The 25,654-nt window shown below is 44.6% G+C and overlaps 1 protein-coding gene across 1 annotated transcript; it reads left to right on the top strand.

Moving 5' to 3' along the window:
- Positions 1 to 2,777: 2,777 nt before the first annotated feature.
- LOC103641512 (WD40 repeat-containing protein HOS15) lies at positions 2,778 to 24,148 on the top strand. Its single transcript, XM_020545660.2, has 14 exons — positions 2,778 to 3,034; positions 4,088 to 4,233; positions 4,306 to 4,660; positions 6,406 to 6,488; positions 6,581 to 6,627; positions 8,299 to 8,449; positions 9,177 to 9,240; positions 9,595 to 9,753; positions 9,863 to 9,984; positions 14,772 to 14,846; positions 16,403 to 16,456; positions 16,535 to 16,608; positions 23,441 to 23,515; positions 23,606 to 24,148. Exons 1-14 carry the CDS (start codon positions 2,974 to 2,976, stop codon positions 23,823 to 23,825), a joined length of 1,686 nt encoding a protein of 561 aa, XP_020401249.1. The 5' UTR covers positions 2,778 to 2,973; the 3' UTR covers positions 23,826 to 24,148.
- The last annotated feature ends 1,506 nt before the right edge of the window (positions 24,149 to 25,654 follow it).

Genomic DNA, 25,654 nt, shown 5'->3' with positions numbered 1-25,654 from the left:
CGCCGTCGCCCTCACCACCATCGTCACCGTCGCCCCCCTACTCGAATGAGTCAGAGGAGTCCCCCTCGTCCGAGGAGACCTCCGACTCATCCGAGCCCTCGAGCCCAGCGCGCTCGACGGCCCGGATGTATGTCCACACTTCCGCAACAATCCCCTAGGAATCGTCTGAGTCGTCAGACGACGCCGGGGGAGAGGCGTGGACCGGCGACCCCTCGGACTCGGAGGAGAACTCCTCCTTCGAGTACTCGGAATCGCCGAAGTCCTCTGAGGGAGGAGTCGCTCGCGCTTCCGCTTGTCGCCGGAGTGGTGCGACGAACTTCCACCCTTCTTACTCTTGCCCATGGTGGAGTAGAATAGAAGTGAGTAAGCAACAAGCGGCATTAAGATGTGTGAAGACGCCAGTGAATCAAGCATACTATTTATAGAAGAAGAAGGCAACCGCTCACCTCCTACCACGGTCACTGAACAGTCACAGATATTCAATAAGCAATTCAAATCGTCCGGAAACAAGTCAGGTGGTTGGCGCCGTTTCACGTAACACGACACCCATTGGGACTCAAGTCAACTACTTGGACGATATGATTACACCCGCGGTCACATCAAGTTACTACTCATGAGCAGTTTGCTAAACGCTCAGCGCACCAAGCCATCCCTTGCCTACACCCATTGGGGGGGACGTCCAGGAATTTTCAATAGATTTTCCCAAGCAGTCACATCCATACGGTATACACAATAAATGTATCAAGGCAGAAGGAAGATATTGACGGAGATCAGAGAAAAGCCAAAAATAGCCGAGGAGGTACAAGTCTAATCAACAGAGGCATTGAAGCACAAAGTGATATGAAGACCAGCCAAGAGCCATCTACCGAACGTCCAATCTGTCGTAGATCAAATAAATTTCAAACCTAACAGGACATGGGCAGATTGCATGCTCGATCTCAAAGGCAAAAGTGTATGCTGACCTCTAAAGCATAAAGTTGATGATATAATGCTGGTTTCTAAGGCATTCGGCGAAGATGAAAGGATGATTCCTAAAAACAGCACGAGATGAAGACCTTTGAGTAGATTATTTTCAGTAATTTACTCAAAGCTCGGGGGTTACACCCATTGGGTGCACCTCCGGTGCATGCAATGGATCATCAACCCCAAAAAGACAGAATGTTGATTTCTAAAGCATGAGATGAAAATAAAACAATGCTGACTTCTAAAGCATGAGTTGAAGATAAAAATGATTTCTGAAAAGACTTGAGATGAAGACCTTCGAGTGGATTATTTTCAGTAATCCACTCGAAGCTCGGGGGCTACACCCACGCACCCAATGAATCCTGAAATTCAAAGAGCAGAATGCTGATCTCCAAAGCATAAACCTGAGACAGAGCACCGATTTCTGAGGAATAAAGCGAAGGCCGATGAATAATGGCAGAAGAAAGCAACATAAGATCGTTTTTACCGAGTCACTCAGAGTTCAGAAGCAACAGCTCGACATACCTATTTTCAAGGCATTACTTATTAAAATAAAAAACCGCAAGCTGGATCTAGAATCTTTGGGCCTGTTATTTCAAAATCAACCCAAAGATTGGGGGCTTGTGGGGGACAGATATCCCCCGGGTCCACTGGAAGGCTAAAAGACCTCGCGAAAGGCCTTGGGCCCAATAGTTCGCAAGGTCATCCCTTCGTGGGCCTGGGGAGGGACGTCCAGTGAAGTGGATTGACACAAGATTGTATCAACGCAAGCCCAGACGACCCGATGAATTTGAGCAGCAACCGCAACAATGATACGACATTCCCGTACAGTGTCCTCATACATCGGAACTGAACGGAGATAGGTCGACGGAATTATAGGAAGATAGACTCAGTCGGTTCACTATTATTTAGGCTCACATTGTTATCATATCCGCATGTAATGCCCCACGGTCGAGTATATAAGGCCTAGGGGGCATCCCCTCAAAAACATATCTCACTACTTAGCTATCTACTCATTCCTTTAACATCCCTGATACTAGAGGACCCCCTTATAACCCACCACACAAAGTATCCACGCCAGGACATAGAGTATTACGCGTCTCAAAGCGACCCGAACCTGTACAAAATTGTCCACTGTCTCTCGTGCATCTGGCACGAACCATCGAGCTACAGTCGGTAACACCGTCCTACTCCAAAAAGCACCTCGAGGGGCAACCCTGGGTGCGCGATCGGACCCAAAACACCGACAGTACCCATGGGTTACCCGCGAGTTTTATCTTCAATATGCTTGTTCTTCTAATAATCAATAAGTATCGTAATGATTAACGAGATCATGGTCCAAAATTTATGTGATGAACAACATGTTCATGATTTGATATAAAAATTATTACTAGAGAGAATGAAATACAAATAATAAGTTGTATAATCAAGTGACTTTGCACTAAGTTATCCATCCACCACATATATAACGTAGTAAAAAACTATAATAGCAAGAAAGCAGCACTCTCAACAACTACTTATACATTTACCATTTGCTAAAAATTAGGAAGTAAATAGGGAGATAACAAGTTTGCTGTTCGTTCATAAAATAAAATGGCAAGATGCCTTAGGTTTGGTCGGGTTTAAAAAACCCATGGGTTCACGGGTTTGGTTACTGTAGGAACAAATTTGTACCCATAAATCCGTCGGGTATAAATTTATGCCCATTAATAAATTTATGGATACAAAAATTGATTTAAACCTGTACTCCCATCGGGTTTCGGGTACCCATTAACATCGTAAGGCTTGGAGTGAACAGGTGGCATTAATGCTCGTCACGGTGCTGATCTAACCGTCCTTCCGTAGTTCGTGCCTCTGCACCGTCCGATCTTAAGTTCCGCGCAATCCTGGGCGTCCCTCTCCGTCGTGCCTGGAGAGGCTTACCGCCGTTCTCGGCCACGCCGCTGCGTGCCTGCGTTCCTCCTCGTCTCCTCCGCAGCTCCGACGGCGCCCTCGCCCGCGCCGCCTGCTATGGGTGTGCTTACATCGACGGAACTCAACTTCCTCGTCTTCCGCTATCTCCAGGAGTCAGGTACTTGCGCCATTGCATCCCCTTTCTTCTGCTCCGCATCTTGACTGCTTGTGCCGGGAGAACTTTCCTCTTTTTTTTGAACTAATTAGGCTTTGGAGCTTCGCTGATGTGGGGCGGCGAGTTCCTCGGTTGGATCGTGGTGGATTCGTGCGCTGCTCGAGATATTTAGGGTCCCGTACGGATGCTGCTAGGATCAGATGTGGTTTAGGGACTAGGGAGACCTGTAGATTGTGGTCGGCTTCGGAATTATGCTTATTTGGATGGAAAATGTGATTTCTGGCGGTTATTGGGTGTGATTCGTGTGGTATATTTAAGGAAAAATTCGGTGCTTGTTGAACGACCTCACTGGCCCATTTCTCTTTGTTACTCTGAAATGAAGAAATTAGATACAACCCTAATCGTTTTGAACAGTCTTTGTTGCCTCAACTAAGAGAACAGGAATATTGTTACCTATCCATTCATTCCCCCACGTTTTGGTTCCATGGGCCATGAAAAAAATCACATGTTTTGCTGGTAAATTATAGCTTTTTGGGAATTTGATGCTGCAGGACATTGACCTTCCCCATTAACTGTGGCAAACTCATGTTTTTCGTAGGAGAATGGGAATCTGACAAGCAAGAATGGTAATTAGGTCAGATGCCTTTTATGGTAGCATGATGGTAGGGTCAGGATTGGGGATTATGTTGATTGTGATTTGGAAGATGATTTCTTCTTAGTTTTGTTCTCTTCTGGCCTCTGGCCATTTTGCTGCTATTACCTGAAATGCATAAACTAGATATAGACTGTACGATGGAACTTAGCTCTAGAGGATCCATCACTATTGTCTCTGTTTTGTAAGTGCCTAAAAGCCTTTCTTGCCTCAACAATATTACAAGGATGTTGTTCATGTTCTTTAGTGCTTTTGGTTCTTGGTGAATGATGGTGTGTTCTCATCACCTGCTACTCCTTGCAAGTGACAACATCCATAGACAGGAGGGCTGTGCACCAACATGTTTTAAGCAAGATAGTGTGATTTTGGTTACTAATAGTTTCTCTTCCAACCATTCTTTTCAGGTTTTATTCATGCTGCATTTACTTTAGGTTATGAAGCTGGGATCCATAAGGGTGGCATTGATGGCAATGCAGTCCCACCCGGTGCTCTTATCACTATTGTGCAGAAAGGCCTCCAATACATAGAACTGGAAGCAAATAACGATGATGTAAGCCTGTTTATCTTTCAGTATTTATTACTACTGCCAATTGATGCGACACCATCCACCTTTCTATTTCAGAATGATGATGAAGTTGAGAGGGATTTTGCGCTTCTGGAGCCACTTGAAATCATCACAAAAGATGTTGAAGAGTTGCAACAGATTGTGAAAAAGAGGAAAATGGAGAGATCTCAAACTGAACGTGAAAAGGATAAGGGAAAAGAGAAAGAACGTAATGAGGAGCATGAACGGCGTCCTGGTGGCGAACGAGAGAGGGAACACCATGACAGAGAAAAAGAACAAGTCAGGGAGAAGGACAAATCTGAAAAAGATAGGGACCATGATAAAGAGAAGGAGAAAGAGAAAGAAAGAGAAAGGCAGCAGGCAGAGCGTATTGATAAGGTTAAGCACGAGGATGACTCTCTTGCTGGTGGAGGTGATTAATTACTACATGCTATATCACTCTTATATCATTTTCCATTGCAGAACTTTAGCAAATTGCGAGTACAATTTTGACATGCTTGCTTGTTTTGTTAACTTAACAATGTTTGATGTTCTCTAAATGTATCCAGTACTGTTTACATTGCAGTGCAAACAAGTTTCCAGTTAATGTGGACATGTGTTTATTAAACATATGCCTATTATTGTCCTGCGTTAGTGCTTGACAAGTACACAAAATTGGAACTATCAGCTATGTTCTGAGCTACATTAGTCCTTGATGTGCCAGTTTTTTAGAGCCTGATTTGTTCATGGCCAAAATTTGCCACCAAAACTTGCCAACATCTCACATTTGGCTTGCCAAATCTTTGGCAAACATTTTTTTTCTCAACTTCTCCTTGCCAAAACTTTTGGCATGGCAAATTCCGGTAACAAACAAGCATGCACTTAATCATCTCAATCACCCAATATATGTTCTGATATCTCTTATGAAAAACTTGGGCAGGGAACTGATTTTTGATACTGTGTTTTGATTTCATGGGAATTCAGGAGATGTTTGGTTCATTTGTTCTACTCCATGATCAGTTAAGAATGTGACATAATCACATTTGTTTTGGCCTGGATTGAGCAGACCGTAAACCATGTGGTGTCTGATAACAACCCAGTAGAAACCCATTACCGGCCAAAATATCCTGCGCCAGGAAACTATACAACTTGTCGACCCCCTTCCAAATTCATGGTGCAACCGCTCCTTTCTCATGATCGTCCAATACTTTGCTTCATATCCTTTCACCAATGGCTGGCAGCACCTTGCTGCCACATGAATCAACCTCTGCTGCCATGGACGTGTCTCTCGGTTTCCTGGCTATCAACGACTTGTGGAGCCCCCCTGTCACATGATTGACTGTGGCACCTCGTCGTCAACACTCAATACCCTCCAAGCCCACCTGATTTACTTCTGGCCTCACTGTGAGTGTTGTTGCCCCTGTCCTTGTTGTCTGGATTGCCTGAGTTGTCTAGTTGCAGCTAATGTGCAATGCAAGGTCATCAAGTCATCTGACTAATCACAATTGGTTATGATTTGTCAGGCTTATTTGTGCCATGGTGATCAGTTGCACTACGATTACTATTAGTCCCGATTAGTTGTGATTAATTCAATGGGAAGTAGCAAGCTGCCAAAGAATAAGGGGCAAGTTTCTGCTGATCCCATTACATTTGCTTCCATCCAAAGTTCAAACAAATACTCTATTGTCTTGGTTTGTTCCATCAGTCGTTTTTCATTATCCCATTTTGAACCAAATTACCTTGGTAGCCATTAACTAAAGAAGATAATGTGATTCTAGGAGTTACAGTTTCTTGTGGAAGTGTTCGTTTTGGGACTTGGTTTTCTGTGTATCACTTTACTGCATTCTCTGGTTGCTTGCTGCTGATGGTCCAATGTGAGAATTAAAAATCTGCAAGAGGAGAAAGGCCATAGTTTCAACTGTTTCTATTACATTTGTTCCCAACCAAACAAATACTCTGTTATCTTGATTAGTTTCCATCCAGGTGCTTTTCGTTATGATTACCATTTGTGTTGCCATTGTGAACCAAATACTATCTCAGTAGTAATAATGAACTAAAAAAAAGAAATGTAATTGTAGGAGTTACAGATTCTCATGGAAGTATTGATGGCAAGACTTTGTTTTGTGTGTCTCACTTTACCTTCACCATGCCAAGTTTTACTAATCGTAAATACCACAGGTCGCACTCCAATGGATGTAAGTACAACTGCTCAGGAGATATCTAACACTGATGTTACTGTTTTGGAAGGACACAGTTCAGAGGTTAGCAGGGTCCTATAGGATGTAACTATTTTTCCCTCTTAAAACTAGTGAAATCTATTATATTTTCTTACTATTTCTTTCTCTGTATTCAGGTTTTTGCTTGTGCATGGAGCCCATCTGGTTCTCTTCTAGCTTCTGGGTGTGTCCTATATTTTCTTACTATTATTTTCTATATTGCATATATATTTGCATTTATAATTTTTTGTGCTCCTGTAGCCATATGCTTCGGTACACTAAACAGTTGCATGCCATCATTTCCAAAATTGTGATCAGTGGTCAGATCTTTGATGCATCTTGGCTTCTTGGACATTACCGTGCATTGCACTGAAAACCTAACCTATGGCAAACAATATTTACAGGAGTATTTCGTACAGATAATTTTTCATCATAGCCACATAGTTTAGCGACCTCTTTACTTGTGTTCTTGTGTGAATGCATAAAGGAAGCTTGCATTGGGAGGTGCTTAATAATAATTGAAGTGTTCAAAAGAGTGCATGTGAGTGACAAGTCTCTATTCAGAACCAGGTTCACCCAAAGTTTAAAACCAAAAGCGATGCTCGCATAGATGGTGTCCGCTAGAATAAATTATAATATATCTGGGCTAAATATGTCACTAATATATTTCTCTGCAACCTTGAAACTGGAAATGTAGCATTCCAGAATCACACTATTTAGGGGTCGGCAGGGTCTTTAGTTTAGACTGGCATTTCCTTTTGACTCATTAACATGCATTGATGCTTCTAATTTCTAAATTGACAAACTATAGATCACATAACATTTAACTATCTTATAAAAATTGAAAAGATCCAGCTAGCATAATTCATTTAATTGAGACAATACTTCTTGCTGTCAGAAGAATAGGAAAAATGTGATTATCTGACTTTTCTCAAATTTGGTAATTATAGAAGATGAATCCATTTGTACCTTGATTGGAGAGGGGTGAGACAACGCTATGGCAGGTTCACATATTTGTCCTCGGTGGAGGCTGGAGACATTTTGGAGCACAGTGAAGAAACATTGGAGCTCGTTGCCATTGTCTAGAGGGTTGACTGCTAGCATTGCAGTTGGGCACATGTTCTCAGAAACTCAGCCAGAAGTTTAGACAGTGGTTGCAGTCAGGACTGTCATCCTTGCCAAAAGGCTAAAAGCTGCAGATTGATGGCTAGTGGGCACCACCTTTTTTGATAAGTGGGCACACTTTTCTTGATCAGTTGGAGATGGGATCTTGCCATTCGCAGGGTGGCTTGCCTATTGTCCCTGCTCTGATGAGGCGATGAGCTCTCCATTATCACCACCACAAATGCACTTAGTGACTCACAGTTACCTGTTGCTACTGCCGATACTCACCCATCACCCACGAGCCTTCTCATTGTATTTTGTTGCTCTGGTGGGATTATTCTTGCTAGCGTGGGACAGATCCAGGAAGGTGAATGGACAAGAGGAGTAACATGGGTTAGGAATGTAGGATGGTAACTGAAGGGAGAAAAAAATGAGTGTGCTGTTCCTTTGTTTTTTATGTTTCTTGCCATTTTCTTCTTTCCTTTTTCCATGGTTTCTAGATGGGAGGGAATCAGAGGGGAAGAAGATGTGGTGCCAAACTGGTGCATTACACGAGATATGAAAATTAATGTAAACTTTCCACACTAATATGGCTTTCACAAAACGTTGCTTTATTTAGTCCCCTGTTTCCACCCAGTCTTTTATTTATTGCAAATTATGTGTTTGCAACCCTTATGTTTACCATGAAAGTTGCCTATGTTTATTTCAACTCTTTGTTGACTTATATAGTACTATATTTCAAACTTGCTAGGTCAGGGGACTCAACTGCTAGAATCTGGACAATTCCAGATGGTCCATGTGGTTCCAACATGCAATCATCTCCTCCTGGTGTTCATGTTTTGAAACATTTTAAAGGTCGGACCAATGAAAAGAGTAAGGATGTCACCACACTTGACTGGAATGTGAGTTTCTTCCTGCTGTGGAATTTTGTTTTTGTATCCCATGTTTTTCGTACATTTCATGTTTCTGGGGTGAAGACCAACGGGAACATATCATAGAATGCTTTATATAGCCTCCTGTTCTTTTAATAAGGACACACAAAGTGCTGGCGGGTTATGGGGATGGCTAGGGTTGAGGGAGCGCAAGGGGGCCGGCCGGTGGCCTTGCCCATGGCCAAGCAAGGAAAGGTTTTTCTTCTTAATTCTTGTTTGATTAGATTGATAAATCTTCTCTCTTTATGTAGAGAGGCTTACGTGACCCCTAAGAAAGCAATCCTTATCTCTTACTTGACCCCTAAGCAAGCGATCCCTATCCTAACCAAATCAATCTAACTTATCTCTTTCCTAACAAATTAAACCAATCTAATCTCTCTTTCTTAACAAACCCAACCAATCTAATCTGTCCAGCACTCTACTTGGCATAACATGGTGGCTCCCATATTAATGGAGTCTAGGGAAGGAATAACCGAGGCAAGCCTTACCTTGCAAAAGAGAGGCTGCGTGGAACCCAGTACCTTCGGCTCAGTGGGCTTAGTGGAAAGGCTTCTCACCACTGTGCTAGGCCTGTCCTTCACACCTGTTCTATTAGTGTACCTGTTAATTTGTTTGTTATGCAAATATTCTATGTTTGCATCTACATTCCTTAATTATTTCATATCATCATTGTATTTGCTTCTGTCATCCCCTGCAGGGTGAAGGTACACTGCTGGCTACAGGCTCCTATGATGGACAGGCAAGAATATGGAGTAGAGATGGTGAGTGAACAACTCTTTTGCAACATGTTCAACCGATATGTAGTTGGCTTTAGCTCTTCATTCTGATGTTAAAGTTTGTTTGATTGACAAATGTGGGCCCATTGTATCCGTTGGATTCTTGTATTGGACTAATGGTGCACATTATTCTTTTCTTTGTACCTTAAATTTCTGTAAAAAATGATCTGGTGATAGGCTGCTTGTTATTCTTTTTCATTTATGTGTTAAAATTGATCTGGCATAAACTCACTGTATTATTAATTCTTATAACATTTTAAGAAATACATAGGTCATACAGCCTAGATGTTTTGTTTACCCCTTGTCTCATCCTTTTATATGATGAAATGAATTTTTCAGGAGACCTGAAGCAGACATTGTTCAAACACAAGGGACCCATATTTTCATTGAAATGGAATAAGAAAGGAGATTTTCTCCTAAGTGGAAGTGTTGATAAAACTGCTATTGTTTGGGATACAAAGACATGGGAATGCAAACAGCAGTTTGAATTTCATTCAGGTACAATTGGCATTCCTGAATGGTGTTTGTTTTAACCTGATAATACATTTTGTACTGCACTAGATGTATCTGTGGTGAACAAACCTAACTCTCACCTGCTTCTGTGTAGCTCCAACACTAGATGTTGATTGGAGAAATAATAACTCTTTTGCAACATGTTCAACCGATAACATGATCTATGTTTGCAAGATTGGGGAACAGCGTCCGGTTAAAGCATTCAGTGGCCATCAGGTCAGCCTTCTCGGTGATTAGATTCTTAAAATGAATGCAACAAACTGCATGCTTTTTGTGTGCATTTTATTTTCTGGACTACCTATACAACTCAAAAATAAAAGGCTGAACATTAAAAAGACCACACATTCTCCTGATATCTGACACTTTATTTATTTTATTATCCTCAAAACTTGAAAAATCATGTAAACAGTTTGTTGATACTGTTGACTGAAGGTAAAACCCTAACCCTAGGATAGGGTGGGGCTGTATATTAATAGCCATGGAATTGGGCCTGGCCCATTACAGAGGGGCGAGAGAGTAAATGTACATGGAGAACCCCCAAACCCTAACACAGTTCTAACATCCCCCGCAGTCACAACTCTATCATGTACAGAGGTTGAGACTGGACCGGAAGTCTAGTAAGACACTGGACGACAGGCCCTTGGTGAAGATGTCGGCGAACTGCAACGTTGTGGGGACGCTGAGAACCCGAACGTCGCCTGCTGCGACAACGGCGACAAATTCACGACGCCTGAGTTTGCGTCGTACTGCGTGGATGAGGGCGTTCAGCGCCACTAGTCCGCGCCATACAGCTCGCAGCAGAACGACATCGTCGAGCGACGAAACTAGACAGTTGTGGGGATGACTGGAGCTCTCCTCAAGCAGAGGGGAATGCCGGCTATCTTCTGGGGAGAGGCAGTTGTGACAGCGGTCTACATCCTCAACCGCTCGCCCACCAAGGCACTCAACAGGATGACACCGTACGGGGCTTGGTATGGGCGCAAGCCGGTGGTCTCTCACCTACGGGTCTTCAACTGCCTCACATTCACCAAGGAGCTTGGCCACATCGGCAAGCTCGACGACAGGAGCACCCCAGGGGTGTTCATTGGCTACGTGGAGGGCTCGAAGGTCTACCGCATCCTTGACTCAGGAACATAGTGTGTGCGCACAACGCACAACGTAGTGTTCGACGAAGGGCGAGGATGGCCATGAGACAAGGCGGTGGACGACAGCACGACTCCGACGTACGATGACTTCACCATCGAGTATGTCCACTTTGAGGGAGCTGGGGAGTAGGCAACTCTTCTCCGAGCAGGTCTACCCCAGCCCCCAAGCCTCCACCAACTCCAGCGCCACGCTCTCCAGCTTCGGCTACAACGAGTTCTTCGCCACCGTGCACTCCAACCACAACTCCGACTACAACGAGCTCTTCGCCACCACGTACTCCAGCACCGACGGTAACCCCTCCGGGAACGTCCTCTCCGACGCCAACTCGTGTCGCTCATGACCTGGTGGAGCTTGTTACCCCGCTTTCCCACGATGAGGAGCGGGTCGACGTGTGCTACGACGACGAGCCGTTGCGGTATCGTACGGTGGAGGGCCTTTCCATCGACCCGTCGGTGTTGGGCCCGGCATCTCGCATTCTAGCGGGAGAGTTGCATCTTGCATGACAGCGAGCCTCGGTCTTTCGCGGAGGCCGAGAAACACGCGACTTGGCGTGCTGCGATGCAGTCGGAGATGGACGCGATTGAGACGAAGTGACTAACCGCACCTGGGAGCTCGCTTCGCTAATCTCCCTCATGGTCATCACGCGATCACCCTTAAGTGGGTGTTCAAACTGAAGAGGGATGAAGCCGGCACCATCGTCAAGCACACGACTCGCTTGGTGGCACACGATTTCTTGCAGCAGGAGGGGATCGACTTCTACGATGCTTTCGCCCCCGTGGCACGGATGAAATTCGTGCGACTCCTTATGCTGGTAGCCCAGGAGGGCTGACACGTTCATCACATGGACGTCAAGTCGGCGTTTCTTAACGGCGACTTAAAGGAGGAGGTCTAAGTACACCAGCCGCTAGGTTTTGCGATCCCTGGCAAGTAGGGCAAGGTGTTGCGCCTGTGCAAGGCCGTCTACGGCTTGCGATAGACAGTGAGGGCGTGGAATGCCAAGCTGGATTTCACGCTCAAGAGGTTGGGCTTCATGCCAAGCCCGCACAAGGCAGCCATCTATCGTCGGGGCAATGGAGAAAATGCCCTGCTGGTGGGTGTCTACGTCGATGAGTTGGTGATCACCGACGCCAATGATGTAGAGGTGGCAACGTTCAAGGAAGAGATGAAGGTTACCTTCCAGATGAGTGACCTAGGACATCTCTCCTACCTGGGATTGAGGTGCACCAGGGTGACTCTGGGATCACACTTCGCCAGACGGCCTACGCCAAGCACATTGTTGAGCTGGCTTGTTGAACTGGCTGGGCTCACCAATTGCAACCCATTTCTCACTCCGATGGAGGAGAGGCTGAAGCTGAGTCGCGACATCGCGACAGAGGAGGTGGATGCTACACAGTACCGGCGTCTTGTGGGTAGCCTTCGCTACCTCGTCCACACACAGCCGGACTTGGCATACTTCGTCGTCTACGTTAGTCGGTTCTTGTAGCGACCGACGACGAAGCACGAGCAGGCTATGAAGAGGATCGTCCGCTATGTTGCGGGGACTCTCGACCACAGTCTCTACTACCCGAGGTGCCTTGGGGATGCACACCTTGTCGGGTACAGCGACAACGACCACGCCGACAATATCGACACCAACAAGAGCATGGGCGAGATCCTCTTCTTCCTCCGGCAAGTGCCTCATTAGCTGGTAGTCGGTCAAGCAGCAGGTTGTGACCATGTCCAGCTCTAGCTTTGGCTAAGAACCCTATGTTCCATGAATGGAGCAAGCACATCCGGGTGATGTACCACTTCATCCGAGACTGCTTGGCAGACGGGAGCATCAAGGCGCGTTATATCAACACCAAGGATCAACTTGCGGACCTGCTCACCAAACCCCTTGGGAGGATCAAGTTTCTTGAGCTTTGTTCCAGGTCCGGGATGACCTAACTTCCTCACAAGACAACGCCCAAGGCTTAAGGGAGAATGATGGAATAAGTCTTGGAGGCGTTGTGGAGGACTGCATGTGGAGTATTGCAGATTTTGGACAGCAGCCTTGCTGCGTTGTGGAGGACTGCAGTTTGTGGAGCTTTTGATTGTGCTTTAGCATCTAGAGGACAACATCTTTGTGCTGCACACTTTAGCATCTAGATGACAACACCTTTGTGTTGTTTTTTGACTGCACTTTAGCATCTAGAGGACATCACATTTGTGCTGCAGTGTGTAGTGTGTAGCATAGCAGCCCCTCGGGCTATAAAATGTAACCCCAATCCCTCTAAGGGGTATGGCATTTGAGTAGTGTGTGACAGTAGCGTAGCTAGGATATTTTCAGGAGGTATGTCATAAAAATTGTAATATGAAATAGTCCAAACTTCAAGAACAAAATACACTAAATAAACATGCATACCTGTTTCAAAGTAAATTTCAATATTACTTGTCCGGCCTGCGCTTCCTTAAAGCAAAGAATGACTCAATGATATCGTCTTCTTCCACTTCAAAAATGTCACGCTCAATGTATGTGGCTAGACAATCATCCAAGGGACTATCACACACCTTGTTTCTTAATTTGGGTTTGATTATAGTCATTGCAAAGAATGCCCTTTCAACACTGGTTGTTGCCACTGGTAACATCAATAGCTTCTCAGTCGCCGCTCTATAGTTTGTACAAAGTACACAATGTGGTTGTGGCCGCCTCAGCCAACTGCCCGGTCGTGCTGCAGGTGGCCAGGATGGCAGGACGCCAGCCGCCGGCGCCAGGTGGTGCTATCGCAGTGGTGTGGCCGGTGGGCGCTGGGCGGTGGTGCACCGCGCCCGCATGTGGCCGCGTGCCCAGTTCGCGATGGGTGATCAGAGTGCGACGGCGGGAGCCAGGCAGCCAATAGCGAGTAGCCGAAACAGTGAAATCACGTGACCTGTGTATTGGTGGGCTCGTTTTGGTGTTGGTGCTCCAAGCCTGCATGAGCTGGGCTGCTGGTCCTGCGTTTTTTTCTCTAGATTTGGTGGTCTGGTGGGCCGACCCATAGGGTATGCCATGGCCCGCCCGGACCACCCTGCAGCTACGCCTCTGTTGTGTGTAAAACGAAAATTGCCCCAACTCGTAGTGCCATCCTCTCGATGAGAGTAAGAGTCCCGTTGCTTACAGAGGTGTGTACCCCTGCACGAGTGCCATCGGGTCAGCGGCGGCACCTCCAGTGGAGGAAGGGACCATGGCGATCGCCCCCGCCGTCGATGCGTGAGACCCCCTGCTCCGTATCCACCGCTTCTGACCTCAGCTGCCTGTCTCCCCGTTGCTGCGGACCGCGACATCAATGGTTGTGGCTACATCCCTTCCGGATCGGACCACACATCTTCGTCAACGCTTGGGCTCTTTGGAGAAGTTTCAGATGTCAGTAGAGTGGAGAGGAAGCAACAGATGACACAACGCCGTTGGCATGAGTAGGCTCCGCTCCGCTTGATTTGATCTTGCCGCCTCACCTTTTGGACTCACCTGCAGCCGAATAGAGAAGACCGGTGCCGAGGGAGTGGGGAGCGAGGCAGGCGAGGGGGTATTGTTGGACGTGAGGAAGACAGGTGCTGATGGAGTCGTGGGAAGCGAGGTGGGTGGGGGGATTTGTTGAACGCGATGAGTGAGGCGGGCATGGAGTTTGTTATGACGCTCAACGCACGACTGTTGAAAGTGGTGGCGTGGTGCTACACACACATACGTACAACAGGCCACCCTAATCAGGGTTAGAGTTTTCAACAGTTATGATTATTGACTAGTAATTTTGCACACAGATGTAGTCACAAAAAAATGTACAAGTCTTGTCATTTTGTATTATTAATTTTGGAAAAATAGCATCCAGTGTGACCTCATTGTAGCAATTATGTATGTTTTCCAGAGTGAAGTTAATGCTATCAAGTGGGATCCGACTGGTTCTCTTTTGGCTTCATGTTCTGATGATTGGACAGCAAAGGTGCCGCATTTCTTTCTAAAATGAAGTTGTCTGTTTACTTTTAGTTGGGTATGGATGGTAGTCTCCCTTGTTTACTATTGTGCTAAATCGTACAATATATGTTGTTGCTTCAGTATTATTTATCTGTATATCATCTGCTGTAGCTGTAGATGTGCAATTGGGTACATATAACATTTCTATACGTGAGTGTAAACCACATATCTCCCATGGGCCATGCCCATATTACCATCCCCCCTCTCACATTTCTTATTTTGTATGCTTTCGATGAACCATCAAAGCGATGTTTTTTTTTCTCGAACGCGCAGGAAAACTGCGCATCATTAAGCTAAGAAGAAAGAAGGTCCTAGAGACTAAAACAGCAAGAGTTAAAAGGCCCCATTAAGGAGGCCGAAAACATAGAAAAAGAAAAGGATCCATGATCGAAATTAAGAATCTACCACCACTAACTGACTAGCAGCACTAAGAATTTGGGAGACGCCTGAAAGTAAGACAATACCTTTAGACCCAGCCATATCCCACATCTTGCACTCATCCCCTGCTAGTCTAAGAACAACAGCCAATTTGTTGAAGACACATCTGTTCCTGTGATTCCAAATCATCCAGTCTCCCAAGGTGATTAGAGAATTAAGACCGTGCTGCAGTAAACCATGTGCAGCGCCACTAACTTGTTCCCACCATGCCATAAAGGTGGTCAGACCTGGGTGGGGAGCAAAAGTTTGCAAACCAAACCGTCTTAACCAAAAGAACCAAAACTCCCTTGTGAAAACGTAGGAAACCAGCAGATGATCTATGGTTTTCTCCTCTTGGTCACAAAGGGGGTATCTTTCGTGGTGATCTAGATTTCTTTTAGCAAGTCTGTCAGCTGTGCAACATTTTCTTAGGGCTGCTAACCAAAGGAAGAACCAGCACTTGAGGGGGGGGGGCGCTCAAGTCTTCCATATTCTTTCATGATCAGCAAAGTCAACTGAACCAACAACCCCCCCCCCCCCCCCCCCCCTCATATGTAGCCTTAGCAGAGTAAACACCATTGGCAGCAATGGTAAACACGTGTCTGCCCTCCTCCTCCACATCTGATTGCAATTGAAGGTCTTCCAAAAGCTCCCACAGCTGCAGGTAGTCAACCAGAGCCCCTATAGACAAGGCACCCCTGATATCCGAGATCCATTTCCTATTTGGCAGAGCCTCCTGGACTGTTTTCTTCTTGGCAATTTTCTTGGTAACAGTTTCAAACAGTCGTGGAGCAATGTCAGCTAACCTCCGACCATTCAACCATTTATCAGACCAAAACAAGGTGATAGATCCACTTCCCACCTCCGATGTTAACATTGAATGCTATGAATGTTACTGGTAAATTCAGCCTATAGGGCAAAAAACAAACATTTTTCTGATAGTTGATGAGGGATATGATGGATTGTTTTCTTATTTAGGCTTGGTAATCATTGAATGGTGTGAATTGGATTTAGTTTACAACTGTACCTTTGTGGGTGTGCTTGTTCTATTACTACCTTCCATAATAAAGCCGCCTTCCCTCCCCCTCTTTTACCTTCCCTTTGCAGATATGGAGTATGAAGCAAGACAAATGTGTATTTGATTTCAAGGAGCATACCAAGGTCTGTTAAACCTGCCTTCTTTTATGGTCTCTTGAATTTATGTAACTGTCTACAATATGATCTAACTGTATTTTACAGGAAATATACACTATTCGGTGGAGCCCAACAGGCCCAGGAACAAACAATCCTAATCAGCAGTTGCTTTTGGCCAGGTAAACTGTTTGAGCAAATATAAAATTCATATATACTATTTTCTTTGGTAATTTATGTCAATGCTTAGCATTTGGAGCCCTGGGTTCCTATTTGGATAGCTCGTAGTTGAGAATTGACAGCATATCTGTAGCTACATCCAAGGTTATAAAAAAGGGTACAACACTACAGCAGATAATATTATCAGGATTGAGGATTCTAGGAAGTATCAGATCGTAGCGCAATATTGGCATGTTTTTTAAAGCGGTATGGCGAGACAAGGCGTTGGACTGCCGCCTAGAGGCTTAGGCGACTCCAGTGGCGGAGCTCCGTAAAATTGACGTCCTGGACCACTCTATAAAATTTGAAGATAACTTAGCTCTTCAAGATATTATGCAGCTAAATATACCGCTAAAATCGTAATATACCACAAACATAGACTAAAATAGCATTTATACCCCGTTTGGATGTAGATATTGGAGCACAGAATTGGGAATTGGAATCAACTTTTCTAAATTCTGTTGTTTGGTTGTACGTGAAATTGAGATTTTGAATCAGAGGCCGAATTCCCTGGAATTGGGCTATAACTAGAAACCCCCTATCCCAAATACAAAGCCTCACCCTTCGGTATTGCGTGGAATTAGACCGCACAATTCCAAACTCCAATTCAGTGACATCCAAACAATAGAATTGGAATTACATCTCATTTCAATGCCATGCCTGATTTGGTATTCAACTCAATTCAATTCCATCCTCTCCAATATCGACATCCAAACAGACTATTCTGAATTCAGCGCCTAAAAATACAACAAACTTGTAAAAGTACCTAATTAAAGGCGATTTGGTCATTCCTCGTCTCTAATAGCTTCATCAATATTAGCAAGTGAATTTGAACCTACACATTTCTAGTTAAACTTTAGCAATAAATGGGTGATACAATATGATGAACTACTCAGTACCAAAGGCGTAGGAGCAGGATAATAAAATGATGTCAATATTTTTTGTTCTCTCCATTTTCTTGTTTTGATGTGAATCTATAATTACAAATTAGTAATATTTAACAATCTAGTTTAGTGTTCACATATGGAGAAAAGGGGAGGAACATGAGGACTCACAATGAGCGTCACTGCAGCAGCCCATCATTTTGTAGCAGGCTAGGTGTCCAGGCCACGGAGGAGATGGAGCAGGCCAGCAAGGACGCGCTGCTCACCCACTGCCCAGGGGCAGGAACAGCCGAGCAGGGTCACGGTGGCACATTTGAAACCGGCGAGGGCCGATGGGTAGGGTAATGCTGCCACGCTGCGACTGTGAGCCGTGGAGACACGGAACCGTCGAGGGGCAAGGCAGTGGCGGACCGCGTACGCCGTGGACGGGTGGATGACCGGAGGCAGATTGTGGATGGCAAATCCATGGATTGGAGGCCTGAAGGGCACTAGCTCGCCGTCGTTCACTGCGCTAGGACTCCGGAGGCCTGGACGGTGGACCGGTGGACGTGATGAAGACGGATTGAAAGAGCAGATGACTTGGCGAGGGCAAGCAGCCGCCAGGACGCGAGCCGCGAGCGTGAGGAAGCAGCTGCCAGGTCGCTGGACATCTTTACTGGGCATGTGGGCCAAATTTTATGTGGTGAAAACCCCTTGGTGCAAAAAAAATTTTGGGCTACGCCCTGGGCCATGACCTAGGTGGCCCGGGGCCCAAATCCACCCCTGGGCGACGCCTTTAAAACAGTGAGTATCGGGATACTATGTGATTTTATATTTTAAAATATCAAGAAATACAAACAAATGTGTTTACGAAAATAAAACCACACACTAATATATTGATTATTATATTCGAATTTAACATATGTTTGTAGCCTTCTACTCGCCGGTGTCACGGTGTGCCTTGTCAGATGCGAAGATGGCCCCTAGATCACTCAAACGCTCATAAAACTCAACACGAACACTGAAAGAACACAGGTTTTTGGCCCTGCCAAATTATACTGCTGCCCTAGGTGTGTTCTATTGATCTATTTATATACACAATTACAAAGGTTCACAGCCATAACGGAAACTATCCAATCAGCTATCAATAGCTAAGAAATGAAACTAATCAATTAGCATCAATAGCTAAGAAAGGAAACTGATTAATCAACTATCAATTAACTAAGAAAGGAAACTACCCAATCAGCTAAGAAAGGAAACTAATCAATCAACTATCAATTAGCTAAGAAAAGGAACTATCCAATCAGCTATCAATTAGGTAAGAAAGGAAACTAATCAATCAACTAAGAAGGAAACAAATAAACCGAGCTGGATTGTGCAACAATGTTCCCAAGATAAATTGTGTATCGTTTAGTGTACAAAAAGTAATATATTTGTGCAAACATCGTCCCTTAGTTTCTACTTATATTATTGGTTGATGGTAACTTGGCTCTTGTGCTCTATTTACAAGTCGTCCAACTAATCGCGATTATCAGCAATTCAGCATGTCTGAAGTTCTGCAATCTGCACTGCAGTAGTGCAGTCTCTACTCTCACAATAGACAGAGTCTCTAGTTCTTGGTCATAGTCTGCTACTCTACTGTAGTCAATTTTCAGTCAATCAGTCTTACCACTTACCAGCATCTGCTAGCCTGCAGTACTGCTAGACTTATATAGTTCCTATTGGCTATTGCAATTTGCAACCATATTCCTTGCTGGACTGTTGGCAAGGAGTGTGTTGCTTGTGTGTGTGTGTGTGTCTATATATATATATATATATATATATATATACCCATAAATTACATAGGACGACTAGGGACGACCTGAGGTCGACCAGGACGATTAGGCGTCCTAATCGCGATTAGGCGCCTGGTCGGTCCTCTGGGACGACTAGCTGGTCGCCTAACTTGAAATCAGTGCTCTTGTGCTTTGTCACACACACACTTCTCCATTCATTGATATTTTTTTTCTCGAATATGCAATGCATATCCATTGTTATTAAAACGTCGTTTAAACGAGAAAACATGTTTAAAAGTTGGAACGTCCGAACGTTTTAGGTTTAGGACGTAGAACGTCCATTTCGAGTGTTTAAACGACGTTTAAGCGTCCAATTAGCGTTTTAGACGTTCTACCCGTCCCGGGCCTTTAGCATTTTCTAGGTCACTTTCCTAGGCACTGGCCAGCGCTGGACGCGGTGCCTTCACTCCCTCAGCCAGCCGCCGCTCTGCTCTCCTCTCCTCTCCTCAACCACAACCGGCCATAGTCAAAGATCAGTCACGAAGGCCAAAGTCAAATGATTCAGGATGATCTTTTTATGCTATTTGGTTTGTGAACTCAACTTATGTATGAACTTATTCTATATTTGAATTTCTATGTCAAGTCTGAAAAGACGTTTCAACATTCGTTTAAACGTTTAAAAGTTAAAAAGTTGGTTCATAACGTTTTAACGTTTAAAAGTTAAAAAGTTGGTTCATAACGTTTTAACGTTTACCGCTTTAATAACCATGTACATATCATTATATTAAGAAGAAAGAGAACAAACCAGGCCCAAGTGGCCAATACAAAGTCTAGGTCTCCTCATGGAGGCCAAGTAGAAGCATACATAAAGCGGTCCATAGATAAGAACAACTAATTACAAGGGCCAAAGAGCCTCCAAACCAGCAGCCCCTGCTTTACACCAAATTGCAACATCCTCTTTGACGATTCCAATTAGAGTAGGAGCGTGAGGAGAGACTCCCTAAAAAATGCTTGCATTCCTATGTTTGCAAATCCACCAAGCTCCCAACAGAACCAAAGAATTGAAACCTTTTCTGTGCCGTTTAGATACCCCCTTTTCTGCACCTCTCCACCATTCTTGTAGATTAACATCCTGAGGACCCGAGGCAAGGTGCTGGAGATTGACCATGGCTAGACCTCATACCAGAAACCTCTAGCAAAAACGCATTGAATCATAAGGTGTTCCATGCTCTCCTACTGATCACAAAGAGGACATAGGTCGGGGAGGTCGAGACCACGCCGAGCTAACCTGTCTGCTGTCCAACATCTATTCAAGGTGGCCAACCACATGAAGTATCGGCACCTCGGAGGAGCCCAACTATGCCAAATGCAACTAGCTGGCTCGAACTGGATCGACCCCAAGAAGAAACCACAATAAGCTGATTTTGAAGAGAAATGACCTGAGGCAGTAAGAGACCCGGAACCCCCGGCGCTAGCTGAAAGTTAGCATGTCCCATAACCAGAGATAATCATTTAAGACTTGAGCAGAAAGATGTCCCTGTATATCTTGAATTGAACCCATTGTAAGTTATTGAAGGTCTCTTGAACAGAACGCCGTCCCATAATACGTTTAGGAACAGCAGCAACCAGGGCTGGAGCCAAGACTGAGATGGACGAACCATGAAGCCAGTTGTCCAGCCAGAAAAGAGTATTTTAGTGCCATCTCTCACCACTGAGACCACAGCAGCAGCAAAAAGAGCTGCTGCATGGGGGTGGGTCTGTACCTGCAACTCTCACCAAGGGCTCTCAGCTCTTGTCTTCCTCAACCATAACCATCTCATGTCACGAGGTCTGCATACCCGCTCCCAACTCACCAGACAGTCGCCACCTTGGGTATCTCTGCGCCCCTTCCATTGAAAACTTCTCCGGATTTTATCAATTTCCTTTAGCACCCATTTTGGGCAATGAACAGAGATGAAATGATATATGGGGACTGCTTTGACCAGAGTACCACGCCCTGCTGGGTGCAACAGAGCAGCCTTCCATCCCGAAAGGTGGTCAGCGGTCTTATCAATGAGTGGGATGAGGTCCCCCTTAGTTCATTTTCTGACAAAGGCAGCCCTATATATTTGCAAGGAAATTCAGCAACACTGCAAGGGAAGGTTTCATGAACTGTTACAAGATCATGCTGCCCACAATGGATAGGAGTAACTGAGCATTTAGTCACCAGACCAGGGGCGACCCCAAAACTGTGCAGGAGTAGCTTGACTACTGCCAGCTCATCCAAACTTGGCTTGAGAAAAAGAACAACATCATCGGTATAAAGGGATATCCGTTGCCCACCTCCCCTACGCAACAATGGCTGTAATAGCCCCTGTTCACAGGCTTTAATAAACAGAGAGTTGAGGACATGCATAACTAGGATAAACAACATAGGGGATAAGGGATCCCCTTGCCTTAATCCGCGCTGATGGAAAATCGATTCTCCAGGCTCCCCATTGACCAGCACTAGTTGATGAAGTCCTCAAAAGTTTGGAAATAACATTACACCATACCTGCCCAAATCCCAGATGCCTCAATACTTCCAGTAAGAATGCCCAAGAGACAGAGTCAAAAGCTTTAGTGATGTCTTATTTAATCCTTTTGTTTATGGAGGGCTTTAGCCATTTGCTGCACTAAATTAAAACTATCATGAATGCATCTTCCCTTCACAAATGCACTCTGGTTAGGAGACACCAAGGCATAAAGTTTGAGAGCAAGTTTATTTGCCAACAGCTTCGTCACAATCTTAGCGAAACTATGAATTAGACTTATGGGGCGGAAATCCTTTAAAGATGAGGCATCCGTATTCTTTGGCAAAAGCGTAACAAAGGCCGAGTTGAGAAGGAACAGTTTGCTCACATTCCCTTGTAGCAGCCTACCAAGAGCAGCGAGGAAATCCACCTTGATAATTCGCCAAGCCTCCTTGTAAAAATGACCTGTGAAACCATCCGGTCCTGGAGCTTTGTCGGAAAGTAAGGATTTAATAGCAGACCATACTTCCTCCGCTAAGAAGGGCTGCTCCAACTCCGACAAGTCCAAAGGGGGGCGATGAAAAGAAGATAAGTCCAGTGTAAATTCTATCTGTGCCATAGTTCCTAGCAGATTTTTGTAGAAATCCCACACTGCAACCTTCTCTTCCTGACCTGTTAAAACCTGACCTTCCACTTGAAGTTTAGCCATAAAATTCTTACGCTTCCTATATCTCGCATGATGGTGAAAATATGAAGTGTTGTCCATGGATCATTCTCTTGGATAGTTAGCATGTGCAAATTGTTAATAGTCTGCATTGTTGCATCAGCTCCAAAGAATTAAAGGAAAATTCTTGCATATCAGTGGGTATTTTGGGACAGCGGGTGTTATGACCGGCTTAGCTTTCCAGCGTCACCCAAAACATACGCAGGGAAGGCAGCCAATTAGTTAGAGTTTGTTAGAGTTACACTGCCGATTAGTTAGAGTTTGTTAGAGTCCTTAGTCTAATTAGGAGTTTTTTAGGAGCCTTATCTCCATACCAATTCAGGAGCGACATGTATCATCTAGCCTGGGCAGTATCGATACTATAGTACAATATCACGACACTTGTCACGATACTGATAAGCCTGGCTACATCTTTTAAAATATGGTAGATGGTATGCACTGCAAATTGTCATTCTAATTAGCCCCCTTCAAGTTTGTAAGGTATACTTTTGCTATCCATACTGGACTCTAACTGTGGTTTGAGATTTAATATCCCATGGGTATCATGATTAGTAGTGTTATTGTGAATCGGTTTTCTTTGTGTAGTTGGTTACTAGTTATTCTCATTATTCAATATGATGGAACTATTTAAGTATATACTTGTGCGTGTGGCATACATAGTACCATCCCTTCCGAGAACAAAGAAATCATCATGGAAGAACAGAAAATGGTCAACGGTAACAAAATTTGGTATATTTACTTATTTAGTTTGGAGAATTTGGCACTATACCTAGTTCCAGTCAGTTTAGCTTTTGGACTATTATCTCATATTGCTGCCGATTGTTCACGAACAGAGATAAGATCATGCAACTTGGATTGTACAGCTGTCTGTTGCTGGTTTCTTGCCTCGTAGGACCAGAACTGCATCACAGCATTGATTGTGTATTCTGTTTCGCTTGCAGCGCGTCTTTTGATTCAACTATCAAGCTTTGGGAAGTCGAGCAAGGATGCCTTCTGTACAGCTTGTCTGGTCATAGGTATTGATACCACGCAAAGCAAAAAAAAAAAAAAACTGATACTTTATTGTGCCTGCTTGCGATGTTAATGGAGCTTATTTGTGCCTGCAGGCAACCAGTGTATTCTGTTGCATTTAGCCCCGACGGCGAATACTTAGCGAGCGGGTCCCTGGATCAGTGCCTACACATCTGGTCTGTGAAAGAAGGCAGGATCCTGAAGACGTACAGAGGTACTGGGGGCATATTCGAAGTGTGCTGGAACAAAGAAGGCAGCAAGATTGCTGCCTGTTTCTCCAACAACACAGTCTGCGTGATGGATTTCCGGATGTAGTCCAACCAGTAGGGTGGTGCATATCAATCCTAACACAAGGCTAGATCATAAATCCGTCCCATGCAAATTTGTGAAGAGCGGAGTTGTTAGCAAAATGTAGATCCTAGGTGGCTTCAACTTTTGTCCATGCACATTTCGTTTTTCTTGGTCATACTTACCTTAGAGTAGCAATGTAGTAGTGGAAATGCCTTAACAGGGTTTAGTAGCATGGAAATGTTTTGGTGGTAAATTAATGAATTAATCTGAGATGTACTAGTTTGTAGTTTGCACATACCGTCGTGTCAATGTCTTTTATATTGAACTGCTATAGCGAGCTTGGCTGACCATCATGGCAAGTAGCGTGATGTGCATCCGTTGGTCGAATTCCCGATCTTTCGATGAGAGGGGGTTTCGATAAGAGGGGGTGAAATAACTTGATTGGTGGAGGAGACGACGTTCACGGCTTGACTACAGCCTTTTAAAGACGCTGCGTCTTAGCAACCGATACACTACCTTTTATGGCTGTCACGATCTTGTGGAGCGTGACACCCCGACCACTAGAGCACTCATCCTGCAAGCAATTGAAGAACTAGTAAGAACAAGTAGAACAAATACTGAACCAGCATGCGCACTTACAAGCAAGTAGCGAGAGCTAAACTTGATCTAAACAAAACCTGCTGTTCTTGGTGGCGGCTAGGGGGTTTATAAACATGGGAGGACGACCACAAGGGTATTGGGGTCGTGTTGCAACCCTATGATGCGTCCCTAATGGACCCAATTTGATACACGACCCATTAGGCCAAAATAGGGTGACACAACACTATGGGCAGAAAAGACAGGAAATGTCTCGGTAAGGAAACAATGATTACGGTGGCCTCAGAACAGATATGACTATAATTCCAGATCCATATGAAAGTAGACTTGATAAGCTTTCCGGTGCTTGAACATTCCAATCCGAGCCTGCATGTGAGTTGTGACCGTGGTGACCGTCACAAGTTGGTGTTCTTCTGCAGTCTGAATCCAGCATGTTCAAATCCTTTTCCCTTTCAGTCTTCTCCCTGGTTCCTAAGCAAAATAAGAGTGCACGAGTCTCCATGGTCTAAATATGATGGACATGAATTCAAGAGTGTAATCACTTGATGGTTGAGTTGACGAGCACGAACGCGAGTAATGGGACCAGAAATTGGTACTTGTATTGGCATAGATGTATCAGTAGTGTGGATGTCATCATCATTCTCCCCTTCTTGCATTTGAGTCGTCCTCGACTCAAGCTCAAATTCCTCTCTCAAGTAGGGCTGTTGGGGACTTGTTCTCAAGTGCTAAGAGTTAAGAACAAGGCAACATAGAAAATGTTAATCGTTAATGTCCTTCGTTCTCCGAAGCATTATTTCCCTTAGGATGTAATGACTTGCGGACGAAGGTTATGAAGGACATACCTTCATAAATTCATCAAACAACGACGAAGGATGAAATATAAAGAATGTAAAAGAAAACATGAACAATCATTTATTATTATTGAGCATATACAAAAATATTATTGAATTACAAGTGTACCTTCTATCGGAAGAAAATGACAATACAAGCATGACGCAAAAAGCGAATGCCAAGTCAGCGTGAACAGTACGGGGATACTGTTCACCTATTTATAGGCACGGGACACAGCCCTTACAAAATTACATTCATGCCCTCTACATTTGATAACAATTTTATAGTAGTCTGTCGAGGTCTGAATAGCCTTTTCATCTTTAAGTCGGTTCCACTCTTTGCTGTCACGCCGAAGCTTTCCTGCTCGCACCTTCGGCTCTGTATCAACCTTCGTATTATTCTGATCTACTGTAATGCCGACTTTA

Source organism: Zea mays, chromosome 10, assembly GCF_902167145.1.
Source record: "Zea mays cultivar B73 chromosome 10, Zm-B73-REFERENCE-NAM-5.0, whole genome shotgun sequence".
Taxonomy (NCBI): domain Eukaryota; kingdom Viridiplantae; phylum Streptophyta; class Magnoliopsida; order Poales; family Poaceae; genus Zea; species Zea mays.
The sequence above is the reverse complement of the archived record's forward strand: the minus strand, read 5'-3'. Positions and strand labels throughout refer to the sequence as shown.

Coding starts and splice junctions, on each gene's coding strand:
- LOC103641512 (XM_020545660.2), top strand. CDS start 2,974: ATGGGTGTGCTTACATCGACGGAACTCAACTTCCTCGTCTTCCGCTAT. Junction 3,035..4,087: donor CCGCTATCTCCAGGAGTCAG/GTACTTGCGCCA, acceptor CATTCTTTTCAG/GTTTTATTCATGCTGCATTT. Junction 9,241..9,594: donor AAGAATATGGAGTAGAGATG/GTGAGTGAACAA, acceptor TGAATTTTTCAG/GAGACCTGAAGCAGACATTG.